The sequence below is a fragment of the Papaver somniferum genome, chromosome 3, assembly GCF_003573695.1.
Source record: "Papaver somniferum cultivar HN1 chromosome 3, ASM357369v1, whole genome shotgun sequence".
NCBI lineage: Eukaryota > Viridiplantae > Streptophyta > Magnoliopsida > Ranunculales > Papaveraceae > Papaver > Papaver somniferum.
In genome coordinates, this window is record NC_039360.1 from 181,709,790 (window position 1) to 181,732,666 (window position 22,877).

At 35.9% G+C, this 22,877-nt stretch overlaps 1 protein-coding gene across 1 annotated transcript; it reads left to right on the top strand.

The window, feature by feature from the left end:
• The first annotated feature begins 4,412 nt into the window (after positions 1-4,412).
• Positions 4,413-6,212, top strand: LOC113360405. Its single transcript, XM_026603914.1, has one exon. The coding sequence runs from the start codon at positions 4,413-4,415 to the stop codon at positions 6,210-6,212; it is 1,800 nt and encodes a 599-aa protein (XP_026459699.1).
• The last annotated feature ends 16,665 nt before the right edge of the window (positions 6,213-22,877 follow it).

A 22,877-nucleotide genomic window follows, 5' to 3' on the forward strand; every position in this document is an offset into this window, starting at 1 on the left:
ATTGTTAAAGCCTGTGATTTTGGGTCGTAACAACTCTTAGTTGTGGGTGAGATCAGCTAAGGGAATCAAGTGCGCAATATCCTGCTGGGATCAGAGGCGTAGGGAGTACAACTGTACCTTGGATCAGTGGGAGACTGATTGGGGTTCAACTATAGTCCAGTCCGAAGTTAGCTTGGAGTAGGCTAGTGTCTGTAGCGGCTTAATACAGTGTGTATTCAATCTGGACTAGGTCCCGAGGTTTTTCTGCATTTGCGGTTTCCCCGTTAACAAAATTCTGGTGTCTGTGTTATTTCAATTTCCGCATTATATTTGTTTATATAATTGAAATAATACAGGTTGTGCGTTTGAATCAATCAATTGGAAATCCGACCTCTGTTTGTTGATTGATATTGATTGATCCTTGGACATTGGTCTTTGGTACCGTCCAAGTTATTCCTTGTGTTTGATTATAGACTCACTGATTTCTATTAGTTTGAATGAATCAAAATAAGAGAGAGATATTAACTCCTTGAGATACTTTTATCTAGATTGAGTTTGACTGTCTAATTGATTCTCTAGTAAGTGTTTCGGAGTTAGTTCATACAGATTGCTAATCGAAACATTGGGTGGTGTTGTTAGACCCCCGCTTGTTCACAACTGATCTGTGCTAGGGACTGTAAATAAAAGAAACTCCCTCATTGTAGGTTTACGAACAGAATCAAGACCATGAAGACGTTCAAATAGACGAATCTCCAAGAAACTCAATTGCCATAACATAATGATATCACAGATTGAAGCTTGAAATCATTGTCAACAACCATGCTTTATCCCTCACCACTATCAAATACAAACTAAATTGAGGCTGGTGACGTATTTTTCCAATAAGAACAAACATGTGAATTCAACTCATCAATTGTTGACTTCATATTAACGTTGTAAGGACATGTATCAGTATCCTGGATAACCACACAAAGAATTTGAAGATCCATCTACAATAAATATATAAACGGCATAAATGAAACTGGATGTATTCAATTGAAAATAAAAACAAAAACAAAACCAACTTAAACAAACAGGATGACTAAAAATAAAGGATGAAGTTGTATTCATCCTGCTTTAAAAAGACGAAAAATATATTAATTCCCATACGACAAACGATCAATTAACCAAAACAGTTTACAAACAACACAAGATGTTCAATGTCGATCAAATTGAATACAAAAACATAAGAAGCACACAAACATGATGATATTATACAAATTCAATTCACATCCATCAATGGAAAACTAAAATCAGTTCCATCAACAACAAGCGATTGAACTGAAAAATAAGATTATGACTAAACCCTGGGTAATATGATTCGAGACAGAACAATAGGTCAAATTGATCAAGTTTTGAAGCACAAAAGAAATATTATTAGTAAAACCCTGGATAATCACCAACTAAACCCAATTAACAAAAATCCCATCATCAAATTGCTAATGAAACTTCAAATCATAATGAATCAAAAACAGAAACGCGTAACAAGATTATGTTTCTTCTTCTTACAATTAGACCAAAATCAAATTCACAATTGGATAATTAGCTAAAATACTTGATGAAATTGAAACTTCCAACTCACCTATTTGAAGGTGTAAGAAGATTTTGATAGTAGAATATCTTAAACTTTGCTTCCACAATCATTCATCATCATCTCAGATCTGAAAGAAAAAAAAATCGAAGTTTTTGTCGATAAAAACGGAGTTCGGAGTTTCAAAATCTTTTTGCTTATAAACAACTTGGTTTAAGAGATATGTTAGGTAAAAAAAAATATTAATTATTTTTCTGGGCATATTACCAAAAATAGTTAATAGAAAAGTATCTTTATAATTCTCGTCCATTTAAACAGTATCAAATTTTACATATTTTTTTCACCGAGGAATTGTTGTTTTAGGACTAATTGACCAATTTGGTGAAAACAAAACCAAAGTAGTGACACACAAAACATCTTCCGCGCATATGAGATATTGATTTAGTTAACTAGAACACCGCTGCCATGGTGAAAAGGGCCGACCGAATAAAAACATAACACCTATGTAATGGGACTGCACTAAGTGGATGCCCGGTGCCATATTGGCACATAATTTTTATGACGCTGGAGAAGTGGATATCTCGTATCATGAGATTGGTTTTTATTTATGCAAAAAAAAATGATCTACCAAATGAGAGTATTTTAATTACTAGATGACCACGGTGGAACAACCGACTGGAAAAATTGACGCAAAATTAAAACTTGTCTCATAATTTAGTTCCGCCATAATGGCACGGGATCAGATTTGTAAATTTGTAAAGTTCGTCTAGTTTATTGTTTTAACTCGCAGGATTCTGATCCCGACCGAGTTTTACCTGTAATCTAATTGTTCCCGATCAATTCCAGGCCATTTTCCCTGCAAAATTCAATCTTAACATTTAGAGAAAGTCTTATGGTGGAATCCAAATTATTCCAAGTGTGGAAAAATCATGGAATGTCAAGTCTAGTGGCTTCCAAGTTGGGGTCTTCCACATAAAATCCAAGCATGGTTCCACGATTTCGTGGAAGGGTTCGTGGAATCCATCTGAACGCCAATAAGAATAGCGCTAAACGCTAATAAGAATAGCGCTAAAAAAAGCCATTAAGAATTGCGTTTTTTTTTACCGTAGATTTAAAATGAGTTGTTGAAATCTAACGGCTGAGAAAAAGCTCCATTCTTAATAGCGTTTTTTTAACTCCATTCTTAATTGCGTTTTTTTAGCTCCATTAAGAATAGCATTTCTACTATTCCATCATTACACTTGCGCTTCCATCCACAGTTCCAAGTGCTGAGGTGGCGTGGAAGATGGAAGATGGATGGATTCCACCATAAGACTTGCTCTTAACATTCGTTTAAAAGCACGGTTTACTGTTTTTTTATGCGAAATATATACACGTTTTTGTCTAATAACAAAAACACCATTATGTACTGATATGTTGGTGGGTGATATTTTCTTTTAATTGTTGTCTTGTTTAAGAAAAGTCAGGATAGGGATATTGCCTTCTCGGCTCGTCCTACCTTGGATTTTGGTCAGCATTTTGCAGTTCATCCTTTGAACAATCTGGAGGATATATTTGATCTGGTATGGGAAAATACACTTATGCCAGTGCAAGTTTCTATCCCTTCTGATCTGGTTAACAAAGGAAGGCAGCGAGAAGTTATGGACCAGATTGGAGTCTTTGTCAATGCTGAATCTGTTGTTGGTAACAGGTTTGAGGTTAAGTTGATGGTTCCTCTCAAATCTCCATTGACTAGAAAGGTTGTTATTAATACTCTTAGCAAAACTTTTTATATGTATGCCTTTTATCCTCGTCTTCCCTTTCGTGCTTGCAAGCGATGTTTTGTTCTAATCCATGATGAAGTTAGATGTCGTGAAATATAAGCTCAAATCTTTGTCCGAGCACTGCCAGCTCCTACTGCTAGAGCTACTCATATTGCGGTTACTAATCCACGATGGAATCGAGATGGTGGTGTGGGTTCAGGAAATGTTAGAGCTCCCCATTCTTCTGCTGCTGATGTTGCTTCTAGTTCTGACTCAAAGCCCACTGCTTTCTCTGTAAGTCTTCAACCTTCTCGGGCTTTAAGTAATAGAAGCTCTACTTTCTCCTTGCTTTCTTTTGCTTCTGCAAGGCCTTCAGCTGCTCCTTTAATCATTCGTGAACCGTCAAGTAATGTGCCTTCTTATCCTCGTCCTTCTCTTGTGCCCGAGTTTCCCTTATTGTCGCCTTTTGATAGAAAAGGCAAGAGGCCTAGGACTGAGTTTGAATCTAATCCTTTTTCATTCATTCCTACCCTTCATTGGCCTCCTGTGTCTTCTATGCCTCCTTTTTCTCCTCCTTCTGATATGTCTTTTAATGTGGGGTTTGTTGGTGAGTCTTCCTCGATTGGTGCAACTAATGGGAATATGGTTTGTTCGTCTTCATACTCCTCTTTCTCTCAGACTATTGTGTCGCATTTGGGTTATTCTTCGGTTTTTTCGTTTAGTGCTGCTTCGGAATTAATTTTCACCTCTGCTTCATTTGGTTCTTTTATGCCTGAAAATGGAACCTCGAGTGAGAATGGTCTTTTTGGGTCTAATGTGGGTGCTAATGAAGTTGTTATCCTTGAGCCTATGCCTCTATCTTCTCTCCCACCTGAACCAGAGGTTTCTGATGAAGAATTTGAGAGGGAGATTGACCTTATGATGTTGGATGAAGACCCTATGGAAGCTGATGCCTCTAATGCTCATGAACATGTAAGTCTTTCTAAGCCTTGATTGTTCTCAGTCTTTTATTTCTTATTGTCTTTTGCTACTGTGTTGATTTGCTTGTTTGTACTTCCTTTTTATTTTGGCCTATTCTCTCCCTTTTTCTGTTTGTTATCACGAAAATCTTGTGTTGGAATATGAATGGTTGCTGTTCTGACAAAAAATGGAGGCATCTTTTAAATCTTGTTAGGAAATACAAAATTGATTGTATTTGCTTGTTAGAGACTATGGTTGATGAAGATACTGTTAAGAAATTCATTCACCACTTTCCTTATGACTCTTGGAACATCATTCCTGCTGTGGGAAAGTTGGGTGGTCTAGCTTTTGGTTATTTTGGTAAATCTTCAATTGAAGTTTTAGGTTGCTCCCTTAATATGGTTCATATTCTTTGTGATATTACGCCTGTGATTAAGAATTGTGTTGTCTCTTTCATATATGGTTCAACTAACTTAGCCGGTATGAAGAATCAATGGAATTTTCTTAGTGAAATGTGTGATAATAATAAAAATCCTTGGATGCTTGTGGGAGACTTTAACTTCATTTTGCATGCCTCTGAAAAGCAAGGTGGTAACCCGGAAAAATCTCTCCCACCCAACTTTATTAAAGATAACTTAAATAAGATGAATATGCATGAGGTCCTATCCTTTGGCAATCCTTTTACCTGGTGTAATAGGCGATTCAGAAATCCTACTGATCTTATTTTTGAGAAACTTGATAGGGCTTTTATGAATGATAGATGGGTGTCTATTCTTTCGCAGACTAGAATCACTAATTTGGGTCGTATATATTCTGATCATTGTCCGATTTTGGTCAAATGTTTTCATTTTGAGAAGCACTACAATATTCCTTATAGATTTTTTAGATGCTGGCAGCTTAATCCTGAATTTAAAGATGTTTTGCATGCTTCTTGGTCTTTTTCTGTTAAAGGATCACCTAGTTATATCATAGACAGGAAACTCAGTAATGTTAGTCGGGATCTGACCAAATGGAATATCAACTCTTTTGGTCATATTAAAACCACAATTAGTAAGCTTAATGCTGAATTAGAAAAGCTTCAAGCTCTGCCTTATTCTCCACAAATTGGTGGCTTCATTCTTAACTTTGCCAATCAACTTGATTATTGGTATGAAATTGAGCACTCTTTCTATGAGCAGAAATCTAGAATTCATTATTTCACTCAATATGATCGGAACACTCACTATTTTCATAATTATGTCAAACTTAGTAATATGTATAATACTATTCATACTATTAGGGATGATCAAGGTAATTGGTTAGAAAATAGAGATCAGATTTATGACTTGCTCACTAAACATTTTAAGAATTTTTTTACTTCCTCATGTCCTAGTATGGTTGATATTGAAGATTCTCTTAAACATGTTTCCCCAATTATCTCTGATAAGGTAAATGCTACTTTAACTGCTGTGCCGTCTCCGAAGGAAATTTTGGATATTGTTGTTGCCTTAGCCCCTTGGAGTTCTCCAGGTCCTGACGGATTCCCGGTTGGTTTATATAAAGATAACTGGGACACTGTTAAGGATGAAGTCATTGCTCATGTGCAAAGTTTTTTCACTAATAGGTATCTGCTTAAGCATTCTAATTATACCTTTATAACTTTAATCCCTAAAATCAAGAATGCTTCTTTCCCACATGACTTTAGACCCATTAGTTTGTCGAATTCTGTTTATAAAATCATTTCCAAGATTTTAACTAATCGTTTAAAGCCTATCTTAGACGGTTTGATTTCTCCTTTTCAGTCTGCTTTTATTGCCAATAGGCAAATTCATGATAATATTATCATTACTCATGAAATTCTCCATGCTTTTAAAAAGAAAAAGAAAAATGCCAAAAATGGTCATATTGCTATCAAGTTAGACCTTTCTAAAGCTTTCGATAGGCTGGAATGGTCCTTTATTGTTGCAGTTAGGTTTTTCTGAAGCTTGGTGCCAAATGATTCTTCAGTGTATAAGTACGGTCTTCTATGCTGTTTTGGTTAATGGTTCGCCAGGTGAGTCTTTTTTACCCTCTAGAGGCATCGGACAAGGCGATTGTCTTTCGCCTTGTACATTTATTCTATGTATGGAGGTTCTTTCACAGCTTTTGTTGAAAGCTGAAGAGAAAAATGTGATTCAAGGGTTCAAGTTTAAGAAAAACAGTCCCTCAATTTCACATTTATTTTTTGCTGACGATTGTATGTTGTTTGCTAGAGCTTCAATTACTTATGCTAAAAACATTATGAAAATTATAATTGTTTTTGCCAAGGCTTCAGGTCAGGCGATTAATTTTGATAAATCAGGTTTCTTTACCAGTGGGAAAATGCACCATCGACATATAAAACTCTTATCCAGATCTCTTGGAATGAAGTACATTAGTAGCATTGAGAAATACTTAGGTACTCCTTTGTTTATTGGCAGAGATAAAACTAGATCCTTTGATTTTCTCATTGATAGTTTTTATTCTAGGTTAAGTTCCACTAAGAAGACTAATCTTAATATAGCTGGTAGGACTGTTGTTGTAAAACATGTGCTTTCTTCTTTAGCTACTTATCATATGGCATGTTTTCCCTTGCCTAAAAAGGTTACCTCTAAGATAGATGTTATTCAAAGGACTTTCTGGTGGTACAAAAAGAACCCTAGTCATGCGGCTTATTTTCGCTCATGGGGAGATCTAGGTAAATCTAAATTGTCGGGGGGTCTTGGCATTAGAAATTCTCATGCAACTAATAGAGTCTTCATTTGTAAGCTTGGTTGGCGTATGTTGAAAAATCCAGGGCTCTTATTGTCTTCCTTCCTTGAAGATAAATATTTTCCAAACCAGAATCTTTTGGAAATTGATAAAACGGCTGCTTCGTCTTCTTGGATTTGGAAAGGTATTGTAAATGGTATTAAGTTTCTAAAAGCTAACTCTGTTATCAAGATCGGTAATGGTTTTTCAACGAATATTTGGAATTCAGTTTGGATCCCGGGTATGACTTCTCCTCCTTCGTCTTCTCATCCGAACTGGTCGAATTATACTTATGTTAGTGATCTTGTCGACTCTCATACAAATAACTGGAACCTGTCCAACCTTTTTTCTCATGATTTAGTGACTAGGATTAGAACTATTCGATTAAACCATAGCCAAATGGATACTGTAATGTGGATGCATACTAGATGTGGTAAATTTACAGTTAGGTCTTCTTACAAGATATTTATGAATGATATTGCTTCCTCTGAAGACTCGGTTTTTTGGAGAAAAGTTTGGGAATCGATTGTTTGCCAAAGATCAAGTTTTTCCTTTGGAAAATTTTCGCTTATATGTTACCTGTTAATACATTGATTCATGAGTATAATCATTCTGTGGATATTTTGTGTCCCCTTTGTCTTAACCATGATGAAACAATTTTGCATGTTTTTGTAGAATGCCCAATTGCTGTTCATATTTGGTTTGGCATGTCTTTGCAAAATACGATCTCTTTTGATATTGAATGGATTGATGATTTGTTTCTTGCTTGGCATAGTCCCGATCTCTCTGAATCTCCTTATAAAGTCAATTGGCCTTCTATTGGAGCTATTGTCATGTGGTGTATATGGAAGTTGAGATGTGATGTTCTCTTCAGGCATACTGGGATTGATCTGCCACGTGTGATTCTTAATACTAAGAGAATGATTAACTCCTATATTTCTCCTAGTAATCCTATTTCTGTCCAGCTGTGTGATTATAAACTGCAAGCTTCTGAAGTGAATCATTTCATGTTTGTAGACGCTTCTTATAAGAATTTTAAAATGGGTTTGGGTATTACCTGGTGTGACTGTGCAGAGAATGTGAATAACTCGAGGGCTAACGTTGGATTGATTTCAGATGCAGTGGGGGCTGAAGCTGTTGCTCTAATTTTGGCTTTCACTTGGGCAGAAGAGATGAATCTCTCCAATGTTGTCTTTGTTTGTGACTGTCTCTAGTTGGTGCATTTTGTGAATGGAGTCAGCTGTAATATAGAATGGCGGAACGGTGATCTTTTAGAACAATGTCAAAGCTTATTCTCTAGGTCTTTATCTTATAAACTGGTGTATGTTAAGTGTCGAAACAATAAGTTAGCAGACAGGCTTGCTCGCAGAGCTAGGTCTGATAGTCTTAGTGGTCTTTGGTCTCCTCTTCCTCCCTTTTTAACTTTGTTGTTGAGGAATGAGTACCTTTCGGATGTTTGTAATTCCTTCTTTTGTTAATGGTATGGTGTGTGTTCTTCAGCAAAAAAAAAAAAAAAAAAAGATATTTTCTTTAATGTCTTTGGCTCTCCTTCCTGCCTTGCATAAATTTAATCCGTGCAAAATAGTTATGCATTCTCTAAGAGCAACTGCAATGGTGCGATCAAAACCATAGACCAAATAACAAAAAAAACGACCAAATTTAAGTTTAGTCTGTGGTGTTACACTAGGGTGGAAGAGTAAATTTGGTCAGGATCACTTTATACGTCCGTCCCATCACGGGATCACATTATACCTTCGCTCCACCATCCATCAGGATCACATTATACCTTCGCCTCACTGAGGATCACATTATACCTTCGCCCCATCATCAGACTCACATTATACCTTCGCCCACTCATCAGGCTCACATTATATCTTCGCCCCACCATCATACGGATCAGGCTCACATTATACCGTCGCTCGGTATCAGGTGCACTTATAATGTCCGCTCGACTATATTTGGTTTTGGTCTTGGTCGCAGACCAAATATACTCCGAGATTTGGTTTTAGTCCGGGTTTTGCTCTTTAGTCCGTCCCGCTGTGTCTGCTTTGTGGACCATATTATAGTTTTACTCGCCCACTGTGGTTGTTCGAAGTGATGGCATGTGCTTTTAACCAGGTCAATCTAAAAAAAAAAAACTATTAGTGAATGGCTGACCATGCGGTGGAGATATCCCAAGCCCTACACGTCTCACATCTTATCTCTCATAGACATAAAAAGCTTCAAAGAGAGAGAACCAAACCAAACCTAATCCTAAGTCTTCTTCTTCCTTCGACCTCCTCTGCTACTGTAATTATTAAGATTCAGATCAACATAGTTATTAAATTACAAAAATTAATTTTTTATGGTGGTGATGGTGTTTAGTGTTCAAGCTATGGGTTTGTCTGTTTGGTAAAAAAAATGTAACATGATTTAGTTTTTATTTATTTATGATGAACATGAATTGATCTTGTAGTATTCAGCTCTTCTTTCTTTTTTCCTTCTGGAAAACAAACGGTGTAAATGTAGGTCGGATATGATCAACGGGTCGGATTAGTGAAGCCCGTATCCGAAACTTCGTTTTCTTCGCCCGGTTCTCTGTAATTCTCCAATTTTCTTCTCTGCTACTGCAATTGATAGAATTTGCTCATTTTTTTTAATATGTCGTTACTAAGCGTTGTTTATGTAAGATATTGAACATAAATTTCATTTTTGTTAGCTCAATTTGAGCTGTGATTTGGTCGATTTGATGAACTGAAAAAAATTGAGTGAAGTCGATTTATGGTGCTGGTGGTGCCGTTGGTCATGTCAGTGATGGTGGGGATCTGTCAGTGAGGTGCTGTTGGTGGAGGTTTTGACGTTAGAGGTGGTGGCTAAGCTGGTTACTATAAAGGTAAAGATGGCGGAGGTGTTGGTGTGGGTGTGTTAGAGATGGCGGCGGCGGCGGCGGCGGCGGCGGCGTTAGTTCTTTACGAAAATGTTTGGAGGAAATCGAGAGGAGGAAGAAGAAGAAAGAAAGGAAAAAAAGAATTAAATTGAAATTTTTTGAGGTAGCCGGGATTTGAACCCACGACCTCTAACTCGAGTCTTAACCATTTTAATTTATCACACCGTGTTTTTGGTTTCTTCATTTGACAAAAATGTCCTCAACATTGTAATTATTTACTTCTGTTTAAAGAAGGAAAAAAATCAAGGAGGGGCAGTGAGGTCCTTTCATCGTGAACCAAATCCAATCTTTTTTATGAAATTAGGAAAAAAAGTCATGTCCCATATAGAGTCCTCGCTTGGCTGGATCGGCCTAATTAAACCACCCGTCAATGTATAAAACCACTCCATAACCTCACATGTACAACTGCCTTACATTTTGGCATAATCCCTGTTTCATTCGTACATCAATTTTGATGTACCAACTTCCACGTTTTATGAAAGATGAATGCATGAGAAGCTTGTGGAGATTAGGGATGGTCATGGGGCGGGATCTTGTATCCCAGTCACTGCCCCGTTCAAAAAAAAAACCCACATCCTCCCCATTACCCGTTTGATCTGGGACGGGGCGGGTATGGGAAATACCCGTACGGGACGGGTTTTTTACGAGTTACTCATAACATTAAGCTCAAATATGATGAGTTAATTTAATAATCAATACCTAAGTTCAACCAATAATAATAATAATAATTTAAAATTTCAAACTCATAAATTCATCGTAAAACAAGCAAAGAAAAACAAGTTGGTCTATAAACGAGCTTCACTCATTTTAGTTCTTAATTATTTCTTATCAAGTATCTTTCTTATAATATAATATAATTTCTTAGTTTAAATATAATATAAATAATTAATGATATCTTATACTTTTACTTTTTTTTTTATAATATAATATAATATAATTTTTTAATTTAAATATAATATTAATAATTAATGATATCTTATACTTTTACCTTTTCTTTTATAATATAATATAATATCTTAGTTTAAATATAATATAAATAATTAATAAAAATATAAAATCCTAAAATGGGAACGTATGAGGCGGGACCTAGAATCCCATCCCCGCCACATCCCCGCTTCACTAATTTCGGGTATTACCCATACCCAACCCCAACCTCGTTTGTACGGGTAAAACCCTACCCAATAGAGACGGGTACCCACGGGGATGGGTTTGGATGGGGCAAATGGCTATCCCTAGTGCAGATAAGGATAACACTGTAATTTGAGTTATTCTAATAATGCGCGCTGTATATCCGTTTAAAACAGACCCATTAAAACAAAATTAATACCAAAGAGGGCCACTATCCGTCTAAAACAGACCCATCAAAATAAAATTAATACCAAAACCCATTTGACCTCAACTGTCAAAATTATCCTTCTGTATATTGCAGCCTGTGGTAATAACCCACCTCAGAAACCTTATCTTAAAATCTCATACCGTCTATTTTCCTCCGTAGCGGCAAATTTCTATGGAACTTTCTCTTCTCTTCCCTTAAAAACCTAGATCCGAAACCAATTTTGATTCTTTCTTCTTCTTACTACACAAAATAGTTTTTGGAACTCAAATTAGGTTTAAGTTTCATTTTGATTTGGGAATAAATCAGAAAATGGTGAAAAATCAAGAGAAAGCGAACGATGAAAAGATGAAGAAGATGGTCAAACAATCTCCAAAAGGTAAACCAAAACCCAATTTTGTTTCATCGATTTATTTATTTTCAGATGTTCTTTAGTGATTTTATTTTTCTTCAGCAATTTTGTTAACAGGTAATTGTTCTTCCGTGATGGTTTAAAATCAACATCCATGTGTAACATGTATTTTTTGGTTTCACAAATTTTAGTTTCTTCATGGTTCAGCGTAAAATAGGTTTCATCAGGGATTTCATACTTAGGATTTTGTTAGTTTCATAAGTTAGTTTCACAAATTGTTATATGATTCACTTATTGCAGTAGTATTGTTCTTATTTTGGTTTCACCATTTTTCACTTTGTCGAAATTGGTTCTACCAGTACTGTGTTGTTGCTTAATTCTAATCATTATGATGAAACCAAAAATGGTTTCGCCATTTTTCACTTTATGATATTTGGTTCCACCAGTATTGTGTTGGTGGTGTTGGTTAATTCTGGTCATTCGGATGAAACCGATTTTTGGTTTCATCATTCTCCCCTTTGTCGAATTTAGTCCTACGAGTATTGGTTTGGTGGTGTTGATTAATTCTATGGTGTTGATTAATTTTGGTCATTCTGATGAAACCATTTTTGGTTTCATCATATTTCACTTTGTCGAATTTGGTTCCACCAATACTAGTTTGGTGGTGTTGCTTGATTTTGGTCATTCTGATGAAACAATAAATGGTTTCATCATTCTTCCCTTGTCGAATTTGGTTACACCGATACTGGTTTATTGGTGTTTATTTTTGTTTTGGCTAATTTCAGTTTTGTTTTGCAGGGAAAAGACGTGAAGATTCAGTTAATTGTACATTTGTTTTGTAATTTCAGGAAAGATTGTAGACTTCGTGTTTGATATTAGATGAAGAACCTCGTGAATGGAAACACGAAGTCTTATGAAAAGAATATATCAGAAAAGGTGGAACACGAGAGAAAAGCCTTCCTATAAGATACTGATGGACAAACCACCAAAGAATTAGAAAAGAAGACATTATTGTCACTGCACACATAAAAATTAGTGTACTATCAACTAGTTGTAATACATGTAATAGCCTTTTACAACATTGTCTGTTTTTTTTAAATGCTTATATAGTAAAAGAATTAAATGGTTTATGAATGGTTTCAATTATTATTACCACATTTGTGTTTATTGACACCCTGTAACTTAACCCAAACCATATCGATATACTGGATGTGCAACAAAATGTTATATGTTTAACTTTTTACGATGAAACCAAAAAAGTTTCCATCATATTGCAGGTGAAACCAAAAGGAAGAGGGTCATATCACGGCTTACTCTCGTAAAGATGTAAGAAAATGAAATATTTTCTCTTCCTAGAGTTTTGGACCATGAAGTGTTCCTGATCCCATTTTGAAGTCTTAATCAGAACCTGTATTCTTAACTTAGACGTTGCATATAACAATGATATGACCGCTGATACAGGGTTCATTTCTGATCTTGAGACACACATACACCAAAATTGAGGATGTTAATATGAAAAAGCAAAATTATATTATATTTTTGTGCATGAAACATTTTCTTGATCCAAGGAACAAGTGTAATTACACCCAAGTATTAAAGTACAACAGAAGACATACCAAAACATAGTTTGATATATTATACTGAATGGTCTAACAAATAATTTCAAATAATAACTAGTTATTTTAACATTAATGACACTTTTAGAAAAGTAGTACTGTGATTTTTCTTCATCCATAATTCATATAGGTGCACTCAGAACTCCTATATATATATATATATATGTTTAGGTGACACCAAGCGGTATGTTTAAGTGATTTTTTATTTTTACATAGAGTAAAAAATGATGAAACCAAAAAAGGTTCCAACATATTTTGGTTCCAAATATAACAGTAAAAATGATGAAACCAAATAGGGTTCCAACATATTGCAGGTGAAACCAAAAGGAAAGACTTAATCAAAATTAAACACCGGCAGAAAATTGACATGTTTAACTGTAAAAAATGCAGACAAGAAAAGAAATGGACTATCTGAATTCTCATTACTATCACACATCGTTTTTATAAGTTGCAATTGTGTTTGATGGAGATTCGATTAGTATGATTAGATCAATATAAAGATGATAATTCGAATGATTAAACTTCTCTTTTTCTCTTGGAATTAAGCTGAAATAAGACGAATTTTGAAAAACAGATGTTCTTCAACTTCAACAAAAATGAAATAAAACGAATTCGATTACTATGATTAGATCAATCTTAAGACACAATTCTATAGGATGAAATATACGATTTCTTCGCAACTTCAACAAAACTGAAATAAAATGAGATCTCAAAATTGATTTCTAAGATGATCAGGTATGAAATTGAACCTAAAATATTGATGAAATGGGGAGAATCAGATTTATTTGAACCCTAAAATCTAAATACATGAAATTTCGGTAGAGAACATCTCGAATCTCTGTAAATTTGATCTTCATAATTTCTACATCTGTTTTCCCCAAAATCTCCATTCTAAGTATCGTGTATCTACCGTGAAGGGTGAGATCGGAATTCTGGGATCTAGCAAAAATTGAATTTAACTGTTTTGAATTGAAATGGAGTTTTTGTTCCATTTTTATTAGATATGGTTTTCATTTACTCCAAATAATATGACTGGTGTCTTTGTAACTCAAACAGTATCACCTTGGTTTTTTATAACTTAATATGTTATTCTAATAAAACTAAAAGCAAAAACCTAATCTCTCTACACTCTTTACTTTCTCCGTCACTTTTGCTCCCTATTCTCCTACCTCTCAAAACAAATCTGAAGCCACTTTCTCTCATTTTTTTTTCTCAATTCACATTTGACCTCACATTTTGTTCATCAGAAAATCTAGCTACCACGGTTTATATTATCTTTTTGTGTTGATGATGATGAAACAATTGTTGAGAGTTTAATCTTGGGCTAATTAAGACTATAAACGATTTGATTGCAGGGATTGTGATATTAAACATAGATTAAACGATTTGTTTTGTGTTGATCTAGATGGTTTTTTTTTTGTTCAATCAGACATGATTTCCATCTTGAAGGTCTTATCAGAATGACTGATTTGGTAAATTATTTTTTTGAACATTAATTACTGAGTTGGACGATAGGGTGAAATCCGTATTCAAATAGTTCATCTTCTCTACCCGGTTCTCTGCTACTTGTTAATAATGGCGGTGTTGGTGGAGCTGGCAGTGGAGCGGGGTTTATGGTAATGATCATTTCTAACGAATGTATGTGACGATGGTGACGGTGATGCTCGGTGATATTGGTGGTTTACTGGCGGCGGTGGTGATGGCAGCGGTGCTGGCTTAAGTGGAATGAATGTTGTAATTGTGCATGACGTATTACGGTTAGTGATGGTGGTTACGGTTGAGGTGATGATGTTTCTGTTTGTAAACTCAGATTTAGGCTTTTACGACGGTTTGGTTTCTGGTGGTTGTTACGGTGGTGGTGATGAAGAAACAAATAATGGAGTATGAATTTGTTGGTGGACCTCGTAACAGTGGTGGTGATGTTGAACGACTGGATGATAAGGGTCGACTGGATGATAAGCGTAAATTTAATTTTGCGGTGGTGTTGGTGGTGGGGTTGGTTACAGTGGTGGCGATGGTGTTGGAGAAGGAATGAAAGAGAAAGGTCGATTAAAGATTAAAAACGAATGATTGTATTTACCCTATATATTTTCGAAATCAACAGAAAAATATGCAGGTAAAATTTTTTTGGGTTAGTGCCGCTAGTGGTGGTGGGATGGAGGTGTTGGTGTTGGAGGCGGCGTGGTCCAGCGCTGGCGGTGGTGGAGGAGCTATCGGTGACGGGACGATGTGAACTACACTGGAGAACTGAAAGAAAAGAAAGAGATGCGTAAAGAGGAGGGCAAATTCGTCCACAAAAAAAAGTAACCAAAAAATAAATAAGTGACGTGAATCTTTTAGGAATATCCCTTCTCAATCTTTTTATGAAAGGTTTTCCCTATTTTCCATCACAATTTTTCCTATTTTCCATCCCTTTATCATTTCTAAAATCAATTTCACTTTTCAATTTTGGTTTCTCCTATGTACCATCCATAAAAGTCAAGTTGACTTTCTATGATTATTACCATTTTTATTTGTTTTCTTCTTCTTTGATCTTTTTTTTCCATTAAACACAATAAAAAACTATCAGGTTATAAATCCTAAATTAGTGTAATTATTATTATAATACGTACACCCATTCTTTTAATTTTTATCATTAAATTTACGAGATGTATGTGAATTAATGGACAGTTAATGGGTAAACCATTATTATGGAAGACTCCATTATTGATCCATAAAAATGATTAGTTTTTGATCCTCAAAAATGCATTCAGAAGGAAGAATTTGATTCTAGTTACATTTAATTTGGATGCATGCACTTATATGTTTCGGGTGATCATTGTTGTTTGTATGCCAGTGCACTATGATGACGATGATCCGTGGATAATTTTTTCTTTCTTCAGTCGTTTGTATTTCCAGTGACAACTGGTAATAAAGTTCTGTTACAAAGATTTTTTAATTTCAATTATTGGAAATCATGAAAGGAAGAATTTTCATTTGGCTCATTATTTTGGTTCATCTACCTGACATGCTTACTGTTATCCCCCAACAGTTATGCGTATCTCAATTGGTACTTATTTTTTTCTAATTAATTTACGAAGAACCGGTGATGCATTATGGAGATAGAGTAGAAGAGTTAATTGTCGATGGTGGAGATGGAGATGGAAACGTTACCTAAGGTTTGTTTTTCTTAGCTGTAGGGTGGTTTTACCGTTGAGTGTAAATTAAAAGTCAAAGCTAGTATTTAGGATTTATGAAAATTTATATGGGTAGTACTTAGGATAATTGGGGATAGGATTTTAGGGGGATTGGAAATAGGAGAAATGGGGATTGGAAATAGAAAAAACCTTATGAAATTGAAAATTTGTGTTACCCACTTACCCTTCATTTGACAAAAAAATGGTCATAAAAGGATCTCCCTCCCTGTTGGCCCTCCGACGGGTCGGCCCAACTAGATATTGACTAAACTGAATTCAAAACAACGAGGCTAGATTAGTTGTTCTATTTCTGAGTCGACTAGTTTGAGTCACTACCATATAAATCAAGTTGAGTCGCCTTGAGTGGAAGAACATTTTTTACCAAGAATCGGAATATTAAATGTGACTCATACTGAATCTCCTATCGATTCACGCGATACTTCAACCGAGTCACTCATTTCTCATTTAATTATTTTTCGCAAATATCACTCGCTAAGAATCGGACCTTGCACCTTTGCTAAGCTACACAGACGTTCAAACCATTGAACCACAAAACCTACAGCTAGATTCAAATTTGAAAATCGAGCCAATTCACGTTTGAAAAATCTTGATAACAGCTCTGAACTCCCTAGCGTGCTGCCGCTTTGGTGCTGCTACATCAAAACGATCTCGTAGCGTGGGAGCAAAAAAGTCCCTTTGCCAACACCTCAAACGTCATTGCTCTTCACCAACTCCCATGCAAAAAGCCTGCTACTAACTCTGTCGATAAGTACAAACGTCATTGACTTGACCAGCATTTTCTTTTGTTTATTGTTAAACAAACTCTTTGTCTGTATATATACAATTTCACTTTTGTTATAGGGAGGGGTTTTTTGGATCAAGGGAGTGGAAGAATCGGACTCAACTCACTGATTTATGAATGAGTTAAATTTCAATAGTTTCTGAACCAAAATATCCATCTGAATCACTGGGTGCTAATCCACGGATATATAAAGAAGTTATGGTTAATGTTGATTTTAGTTTTAAATGATCAACTACCAACGGTTAAAACACTAAATGTCAAATATCATCTATGATCATTTGGTGTAATATCATCAAGATCAGACCCTTAACACTTCCTTTTCCATTTTCAAAACCAAGAGAATCAAAATGTAAATTTTGTGCTTCTTTATCTTCGGAGAGTTTGTTGGAAATGAGGAACTCCAGTAACCCAAACAATTAAACCATGATTCACTCTTCTTTTAGGTATGTAATAAAAATAATATCAATATGTAAAACCTTGGTTCTTTTGTACCAGTGAAAGGGAAATGAAAGATGCACGTTCATAATTCAGGACATGAATTTGCAAGTTTCTTTGCCATATAGGAGGAAGTGAAATGCAATATTTCATTGTCAACAGAGTACTGGTGAAATGGAACCTTTCACCACCACCGAAGTGATGGTGAATGCAACATTTCACTATCATGTGTTTGGTTAATCTTACTAATAATTTGGAGTGTTAGTTACGGTTGGTCCATTAGGGGTTCCTCCTAGGAATGACCATGAATCGGGGAGGATCTTAGGGCCAGGTGACGTTTTGGCTTTTGTCATTTCGCAACACTACTGCATGAGTAAATGACAGGTTGAAATCCATAGCTTAAATACAAGCAGGTTTAACATTAGTTGCAGGCTGCTTCTTGTGTTTGTTGTGTCTAGGAAAAAAGTTCAAAAACAAAAACTGAAAACATAAAATCTAATGTCAACTGCAAGATGAAACTTAGCTTATATAAAGACAACTCTCTTTATTGATGTTTAGAAAATCTCTCAAAACTAAACACAAGTTCTAATCTTGCTCATATGATCAACCACAACTTTGGTGATCATATATATATAGAACTATGAATTCCTTTTCCTCGTCCTATTACCTTATTACATGTCTTTCCTTTTCTTAGAACTAGATGACTTCTAATTCCCTTAGGATTACATGAGTTTCCTAATCTTGTCCTAACCAGCTTGTTAGTGACTTCTATGTTGAAGTTTAACCAACATTCTCCCCGTTAAGCTTCAACCTTACCCGTGACATATCTTGTACTCCAATCGATTGTCTTATTTCTTCAAACTTGATCCGAGCTAATGCCTTTGTCAATATATCTGCTTTCTGCTCAGTTCCTGGTATGTGTTCAACGTTAATGATCTCCTTCTCGATGCATTCTCGTATGAAATGATACCTTTTGTGAATGTGTTTCGTCTTCCCATGAAACACTGGATTTTTAGTGAGTGCAATTGCAGACTTATTATCAATCTTGATGAGAACTTTTTCAGGTTCTCTTCCTTTGATTTCACCCAACAGTTCTTGAAGCCATATTGATTGTTTAGTTGCTTCTATTGCAGCCATAGACTCAGCTTCACAGGATGAGAGGGCTACAGTGTCTTGCTTCTGTGAACACCATGTAATAGGTGCTTATCCTAGATAAAATATATGACCAGTTGTACTTTTTCCATCATCTTGGTCAATATTATGACTGCTGTCACTATACCCAACAATTCCTTTTGATCCTCCTCGACCATACTTCAATCCATAGATGATTGTTCCTCTTAGATATCTCAATATCTGCTTTATTACATCACCATGAGACTTGCGTGGACTCTGCATATAATGGCTTGCTACTCCCACAGAGAAAGCCAAGTCTGGTCTTGTGTGTAACAAGTATCTAAGGCATCCAACATTTCTTCTATAACTCGTTGGATCAATCTCAGCTTCTTCTTGTGCCTTTGAAACTTTAAGTCCAAACTCCATTGGTATCTTAGTTGGATTACAAGTTTCAAGTCCTGCTTCTTTCAGAATTCTCCTTGCATAAGCTTCTTGTTTAATCTGAATCCCATCTACTCCTTGATGGACTTCTATGCCAAGGTAATAAGTGAGTTTTCCGAGGTCTGACATCTCAAACTTTGATGACATTTATCTCTTGAACTCATTTATCACCTTAAGGGAGTTGCCAGTCAAAAATAGATCATCTACATAGACTGCAATCACAAGAAGCGTTCCCTTTTCTTCTCTTCTGTATACTGATGTTTCTTTAGAGCACTTAACAAATCTGTTTTCTCTTAAGATTTGATCTAACTTTGTATTCCAGGCTCGAGGAGCTTTTCTTAGACCATATATATCTTTTGATAACTTATAAACCTTATGCTCTTGTCCTTTTACTTCAAAACCTTCTGGTTGTTCAACATACACATCTTCTCGCAATTCACCATGTAAGAATGCTGTCTTAACGTCTAAGTGGTGAATTTCCCATGAGTTTGATGCTGCTTCTGCTATTAAGAGACGAATTGTCTCTAGTCTAGCAACTGGTGCGAAAACTTCATCAAAGTCTATGCCTGATTCTTGAACGTATCCCTTAGCTACAAGTCTTGCCTTATATTTGTTGACAGTACCATCAACATTCCGTTTTATTTTGAAGATCCACTTAAGACCAATCACTTTTACCCCACCTGGCTTATCAACTAGAAACCAATTCTTGTTTCTATTGATTGAAATAATTTCTTCTCTACATGCTTGTGTCCATTTGGTCTAGACCTTTGCTTCCTGAAAATTCCTTGGTTCATCATTAACAGAAAGTAGCATAATCTCACATTCTTCTGCAGCTTGAAGAACATAATCCTCCAGATACTGTGGCTTTTGTATCTGTCTTGTTGATTTTCGCAGTGGAATGGGTTAAGTTATTTCATCGATCTCCTCTTCTTCTTCTTCTTCTTCTTCTTCTTCTTCTTCTTCTTCTTCTTCTTCTTCTACTTCTTCGTTATTCTCAGTGTTTTCGTTATTCTCTTCTTCTTCTTGATTAACATCATTGTTTTCATTGGTATTGATGATTATGGGTCCTTCGCCTTCATCAATTACTTGACCCCATCTCACGTGAAACATTCCTGGATCCCTACTTGGTCCATCATTAGTTTCTTTCCAGTTCCAGTTTGCTTTTCATCGAATACCACATCTCGATTCACAATTACTCTTTTCGTTGTTGGATTGAATAATCTGTAAGCTTTGGATCCAGGCTTAATTCCTAGATTCACAAGAGTCTGAGATCGATCATCCAGTTTCTTAACAGTTGCAGAATCAACTTTTGCGTATGCTTTGCAACCAAACACTCTTAAATGATCTATGTTTGGTTTTCTCTTTCACAAACTTTCATATGGAGTCATGTCTTTCAGAGCTTTCGTAGGTATCCTGTTTATTAGGTATGTGGAGTGTCGTACAACTTCTCCCCATAGATAATTAGGTACCTGCATAGCCTTTAAAGAACTTCTTGTCATCTCCATTAGAGTCCTGTTTCTCCTCTCCACCACTCCGTTTTGTTGTGGTGTATATGGTGTAATAGGACCACATAAATCAGCATGAAGAAGCTCTAATGGCTTTGAGGCTCTGAATGTTGTTGCTTTTGGAAAACCTTGACGCGTCTGTTTCCCAACTAAACATGATTCACAGATACTTGATTCATCGTTTATCTGTGGTAGCCCTCGAACCATCTTGTTCTGAGACATAGTTTTTAAGGTTCTGAAACTTATGTGTCCTAACCTTGCGTGCCAGATCCATGTCTGATCTTCCAGTCTCATATTCAGACACAATGTCCTTCCAATCATGAGACTTATCTTGTAGAGTCTATTCTGTGAGCGTGAGACTCTAACTAAAAGTCTTCCACTTGGGTCATGAACTGTTAGATAATCTTGTCGCATTCTAACATCACATCCAACTTCTGTAGCTTGTCCTAAACTTAGAATATTGCTTTGTAAGTTTGGGATGAAGTAGATGTTTGTGACAAGCTTCTGTTCTCCGGTCTTGCTCTGAAATAGAATTGATCCTTTCCCTTCAATTTCTACAGAAGATCCATCCCCAAACTTCACTTGTCCTTTGATTTTCTCATTGAGTTCAGAAAAATAGTGTCTCTTACCAGTCATGTGATTGCTGGCTCCATTATCTAAATACCAGATTCCTTCTTCTCCATCCTTTGATTCGTAGTTCTTTGGTATTAGGTTCCCTTCATTTAAGAATACAACTTCGTGCATGAAAAGAGCTGTATCTGCTTCCCTTGTTTCATTCTTGTTTGTTTCTTCCATCTTTTGTATTCTTTCAGGGCATACAGAGGAGAAGTGTCTTGGTTTATCACATCTATAACAAATAATGTTTGATCTATCCTTCTTTTCTTTCCCTTGGTTTTGATCATTCTGACTTGTTGTTCTATCTTGTGAGTTAAACCTTCCTCCCCTTCCTCGGCCTCTGTTTCCTCTTCCACCTCTTCCACGACCTCTTCCTCTTGTCGCAGAGTTTTGTTGGTGAGAGTTTGTGTACAAGAGTTTTCCTTGAGTTTTTCCATTGTTTTCTTCATCAAGGATTCTCTCTTCATATGCTTTCAATCTTCCAATTATATTTTCATAGCTAGTCTTCTTTAAATCTAAGACTTGTTCGAGAGAAGCTATGATATGAATATACTTGGATCTTGGTAAACTATTGAGAAAATTCTTTACCAGTTTATCCTCATCAATGGATTGTCCAAGTGACGCAGCTTTTGAGGCTATCTCTGATAGATTTCCTGCAAAGCTATCAATAGTATCAGTGTCTTTCATCTTCACTCTTTCAAATTCAGACATTAAGGTTTGCAGACGGGCTTCTTTAACTCGATCATCTCCGAGATTACGTGCCTTTATTGCATCCCAAATTTTCTTTGAAGTTTCCTGTTCACCAACTTGTAGAACAAGTCATTCTGGTATTGCTTGAAAGAGTAATCCAATGTCAACATTGTTTTTGTCTGGGTCCAATGTATCAGGATCAATTGTTTCCCAAACTTTGTAGATTTTCATCAGTACCTTCATTCTCATGGCCCATACTGTTTAGTTTGTGGCGTTGAGGATTGGAACTTGTATTGATGGTGGCGTGAACTGTTTTGCACCCACAATGGTGGTTTCGTTTTCCATGGCTCAGAAACAAGCTCTGATACCAATTAATGGCAACTGCAAGATAAAACTTAGCTTATACAAAGACAACTCTCTTTATTGATGTTTAGAAAATCTCTCAAAACTAAACACAAGCTTTAATCTTGCTCATATGATCAACCACAACTTTGGTGATCATATATATATATAGAACTATGAATTCCTTTTCCTAGTCCTATTACCTTATTACATGTCTTTCCTTTTCTTAGAACTAGATGACTTCTAATTCCCTTAGGATTACATCAGTTTCCTAATCTTGTCCTGACCAGCTTGTTAGTGACTTCTATGTTGAAGTTTAACCAACAAAATCAAGAGGTATGAAACAAAAACTGAAAACATGTTGCAACAGGATCTGGGAAAGGCATGTTAACGGAAGGATCTGGGAAAGGATCCGACCTTTTGTGGAACAACCTTAACATTCATATTAAGTGTGATTGTAAATGACTAAACAATGAAAACTAGAAGAGGAAGAGGGAAAAATGGACAATGAAATGTTATATTTCACTATCAC